The 4,877-nt window shown below is 68.5% G+C and overlaps 1 protein-coding gene across 1 annotated transcript; it reads right to left on the reverse strand.

The window, feature by feature from the left end:
• Positions 1–3,766: 3,766 nt before the first annotated feature.
• On the reverse strand, positions 3,767–4,417 carry LOC126263430 (uncharacterized). The gene has a single exon (XM_049960523.1). The coding sequence runs from the start codon at positions 4,415–4,417 to the stop codon at positions 3,767–3,769; it is 651 nt and encodes a 216-aa protein (XP_049816480.1).
• Positions 4,418–4,877: the final 460 nt, after the last annotated feature.

A 4,877-nucleotide genomic window follows, 5' to 3' on the forward strand; every position in this document is an offset into this window, starting at 1 on the left:
GATGCCGAGCCGACTAGCGGGCGGCAGTCTGGATGCCGAGACGATGAGCGGGTGGCAGTGTGGATGCCGAGCCGATGAGCGGGCGGCAGTGTGGATGCCGAGCTGATGAGCGGGCGGCAGTCTGGATGCCAAACCGATGAGTGGGCGGCAGTCTGGATGCCGAGCCGATGAGCGGGCAGCAGTCTGGATGCCGATCCGACTAGCGGGCGGCAGTCTGGATGCCGAGCTGATGAGCGGGCAGCAATCTGGATGCCGAGCTGATGAGTGCGCGGCAGTCTGGATGCCGAGCCGACTAGCGGGCTGCAATTTGGATGCCGAGCCGATGAGCGGGCAGCATTCTGGATGCCGAACCGATGAGCGGGCGGCAGTCTGGATGCCGAGCCGATGAGTGGGCGGCAGTCTGGATGCCGAGCCGATGAGTGGGCGGCAGTCTGGATGCCGAGCCGACTAGCTGGCGGCAGTCTGGATGCCGAGCCGATGAGCGGGCGGCAGTCTGGATGCCGAGCCGATGAGCGGGCGGCAGTGTAGATGCCGAGCCGACAAGCGGGCGGCAGTGAGGATACCGAGCCGACTAGCGGGCGGCAGAGTGGATGCCGAGCCATTGAGCGGGCGGCAGTGTGGATGCCGAGCCATTGAGCGGGCGGCAGTGTGGATGCCGAGCCGATGAGCGGGCGGCAGTGTGGATGCCGAGCCGATGAGCGGGCGGCAGTGTCGATGCCGAGCCGATGAGTGGGCTGCAGTGTGGATGCCGAGCCGATGAGCGGGCGGCAGACTGGTTGCCGAGCCGACGAGCAAGCGGCAGTCTGGATTCCGAGCCGACGAGCAAGCGGGCGGCAGTGTGGATGCCGAGTCGATGAGCGGGCGGCAGTCTGGATGCCGAGCCGACTAGCGGGCGGAAGTCTGGATGCGGAGCCGATGAGCGGGCGGCAGTGTGGATGCCGAACCGTTGAGCGGGCGGCAGTGTGGATGCCGAGCCGATGAGCGGGCAGCAGTGTGGATGCCGAGCCGATGAGCGGGCGGCAGTGTCGATGCCGAGCTGATGAGTAGGCTGCAGTGTGGATGCCGAGCCGATGAGCGGGCGGCAGTGTGGATGCCGAGCCGATGAGAGGACGGCGGTCTGGATGCCGAGCCGATGAGAGGACGGCGGCCTGGATGCCGAGCCGATGAGCGGGCGGCAGTCTGGATGCCGAGCCGATGAGCGGGCGGCAGTCTGGATGCCGAGCCGATGAGCGTGCGGCAGTATGGATGCTGAGCCGATGAGCGGGCGGCAGTCTGGATGCCGAGCCGACCAGCGGGCGGCAGTCTGGATTCCGAGCCGACTAGCGGGCGGCAGTGTGGTTGCCGAGTCGATCAGCGGGCGGCAGTCTGGATGCCGAGCCGACTAGTGGGCGGCAGTCTGGATGCCGAGCCGATGAGCGGGCGACAGCGTGGATGCCGAGCCATTGAGCGGGCGGCAGTGTGGATGCCGAGCCGATGAGCAGGCAGCAGTGTGGATGCCGAGCCGATGAGCGGGCGGCAGTGTGGATGCCGAGCCGATGAGCGGGCGGCAGTCTGGATGCCGAGCCGACTAGCGGGCGGCAGTCTGGATGCCGAGCCGATGAGCGGACGGCAGTGTGGATGCCGAGCCGTTGTTGGGGCGGCAGTGTGGATGCCGAGCCGATGAGCAGGCGGCAGTGTGGATGCCGAGCCGATGAGCGGGCGGCAGTGTCGATGCTGAGCCGATGAGTGGGCTGCAGTGTGGATGCCGAGCCGATGAGCGGGCGGCAATGTGGATTCCGAGCCGATGAGAGGACGGCGTACTGGATGCCGAGCCGATGAGCGGGTGGCAGTTTGGATGCCGAGCCGATGAGCGGGCGGCAGTCTGGATGCCGAGCCGATGAGTGAGTGGCAGTCTGGATGCCGAGCCGACTAGCGGGCGGCAGTCTGGATGCCGAGCCGATGAGCGGGCGGCAGACTGGATGCCGAGCCATTGAGCGGGCGGCAGTGTGGATGCCGAGCCGATGAGCGGGCGGCAGTGTGGATGCCGAGCCGATGAGAGGATGGCGGTCTGGATGCCGAGCCGATGAGCGGGCGGCAGTGTGGATGCCGTCCCGATGAGTGGGCGGCAGTCTGGATGCCGAGCCGATGAGCGGGAGGCAGCCTGGATGCCGAGCCGATGAGCGGGCGGCAGCCTGGGTGCCGAGCCGATGAGGGGGCAGCAGTCTGGATCCCGAGCCGATGAGTGGACGGCAGTCTGGATGCCGAGCCGACTAGCGGGCTGCAGTCTGGATGCCGATCCGACGAGCTGGCAGCAGTGTGGATGCCGAGCCGATGAGGGGGCGGCATTCTGGTTTCCGAGCCGATGAGTGGACGGCGGTCTGGATGCCGAGCCGATGAGTGGGCAGCAGTCTGGATGCCGAGCCGACTAGCGGGCGGCAGTCTGGATGCCGAGCCGATGAGCAGGCGGCAGTCTGGATGCCGAGCCGACGAGCGGGCGGAGTGCGGATGCCGAGCCGACGAGCGGGCGGCAGTCTGGATGCCGAGCCGACTAGCGGGCGGCAGTCTGGATGCCGAGCCGATGAGCGGGCGGCAGTGTGGACGCCGAGCCAATGAGCGGGCGGCAGTCTGGTTGCCGAGCCGACTAGCAGGTGGCAGTCTGGATGCCGAGTCGATGAACGGGCTGCAGTCTGGAAGCCGAGCCGATGAGCGGGTGGCAGTCTGGATGCCGAGGCGAAGAGCGGGCGGCAGTCGAGATGCCGAGCCGACGAGCGGGCGGCAGTGTGGATGCCGAGCCGACGAACAGGCGGCAGTCTGGATGCCGAGCCGACTAGCGGGCGGCAGTCTGGATGCCGAGCCGAGGAGCGGGCGGCAGTCTGGATGCCGAGCCGATGAGCGGGCGGCAGTGTGGATGCCGAGCCGACGAGCGGGCGGCAGTCTGGATGCCGAGCCGACCAGTGGGCGGCAGTCTGGATGCCGAGCCGACCAGCGGGCGGCAGTCTGGATGCCGAGCCGACCAGCGGGCGGCAGTCTGGATGCCGAGCCGACCAGCGGGCGGCAGTCTGGATGCCAAGCCGAGGAGCGGGCGGCGGTCTGGATGCCGAGCCGATGAGCGGGCGGCAGTCTGGATGCCGAGCCGATGAGCGGGCGGCAGACTGGTTGCCGAGCCGACGAGCATGCGGCAGTCTGGATTCCGAGCCGACTAGCGGGCGCAGTGTGGATGCCGAGTCGATGAGCGGGCGGCAGTCTGGATGCCGAGCCGACTAGCGGGCGGCAGTGTGGATGCCGAGTCGATGAGCGGGCGGCAGTCTGGATTCCGAGCTGACTAGCGGGCGGCATTCTGGATGCCGAGCCGATGAGCGGGCGGCAGTCTGGATGCCGAGACATTGAGCGGGCGGCAGTGTGGATGCCGAGCCGATGAGCGGGCGGCAGTGTGGATGCCGAGCCGATGAGCGGGCGGCAGTGTGGATGCCGAGCCGATGAGAGGATGGCGGTCTGGATGCCGAGCCGATGAGCGGGCGGCATTCTTGACGCCGAGCTGACGAGCGTGCGGCAGTCTGGATGCCGAGCCGACTAGCGGGCGGCCGTCTGGATGCCGAGCCGATGAGCGAGCGGCAGTGTGGATGCCGAGCCGATGAGCGGTTGGCAGTCTGGATGCCGAGCCGACTACTGGGCGGCAGTGTGGATGTCGAGCCGATGAGCGGGCGGCAGTCTGGATGCCGAGCCGACTAGCGGGCGGCAGTCTGGATGCCGAGCCGATGAGCGGGCGGCAGTGTGGATGCCGAGCCGATCAGCGGGCGGCAGTGTGGATGCCGAGCCGCTGAGCGGGCGGCAGTGTGGATGCCGAGCCGATGAGCGGGCGGCAGTGTCGATGCTGAGCCGATGAGCGGGCGGCAGTGTCGATGCCGAGCCGATGAGCGGGTGGCAGTGTCGATGCCGAGCCGCTGAGCGGGCGGCAGTTTGGATGTCGATCCGATGAGCGGGCGGCAGTCTGTATGCCGAGCCGATGAACGGGCGGTAGTCTGGGTGCCGAGCCGATGAGCGGGCGGCAGTCTGGGTGCCGAGCCGATGAGCGGGCGGCAGTCTGGGTGCCGAGCCGATGAGCGGGCGGCAGCCTGGATGCGGAGCCGATGAGCGGGTGGCAGCCTGGATGCGGAGCCGATGAGCGGGCTGCAGTCTGGACGCCGAACCGATGAGCAGGCGGCAGTCTGGATGCCGAGCCGATGAGCCGGCGACAGTGTCGATGCCGAGCCGATGAGCGGGCGGCAGTCTGGATGCCGAGCCGATGAGCGGGCGGCAGTCTGGATGCCGAGCCGACTAGCGGGCGGCAGTGTGGATGCCGAGTCGATGAGCGGGCGGCAGTCTGGATTCCGAGCTGACTAGCGGGCGGCAGTCTGGATGCCGAGCCGATGAGCAGGCGGCAGTGTGGATGCCGAGCCATTGAGCGGGCGGCAGTGTGGATGCCGAGCCGATGAGCAGGCGGCAGAGTGGATGCCGAGCCATTGAGTGGGCGGCAGTGTGGATGCCGAGCCGATGAGCGGGTGGCGGTGTGGATGCCGAGCCGATGAGAGGACGGCGGTCTGGATGCCGAGCCGATGAGCCGGCAGCAATCTGGATACCGAGCCGATGAGCGGGCGGCAGCTTGGTTTCAGAACCGATGAGTGGACGGCGGTCTGGATGCCGAGCCGATGAGTGGGCGTCAGTCTGGATGCCGAGCCGATGAGCAGGCGGCAGTCTGGATGCCGAGCCGATGAGCGGGCGGCAGTCCGGATGCCGAGCCGATGAGTGGGCGGCAGTCTGGATGCGAGCCGATGAGTGGGCGGCAGTCTGGATGCCGAGCCGATGAGCGGGCGGCAGTGTGGATGCCGAGCCGATGATCGGTCGGCAGTCTGGATGCCGAG

The sequence above is a fragment of the Schistocerca nitens genome, chromosome 6, assembly GCF_023898315.1.
Source record: "Schistocerca nitens isolate TAMUIC-IGC-003100 chromosome 6, iqSchNite1.1, whole genome shotgun sequence".
NCBI classification, from domain to species: Eukaryota; Metazoa; Arthropoda; class Insecta; order Orthoptera; family Acrididae; genus Schistocerca; species Schistocerca nitens.

Coding starts and splice junctions, on each gene's coding strand:
- LOC126263430 (XM_049960523.1), bottom strand. CDS start 4,417: ATGGCTCGGCATCCACACTGCCGCCTGCTCATCGGCTCGGCATCCAGA.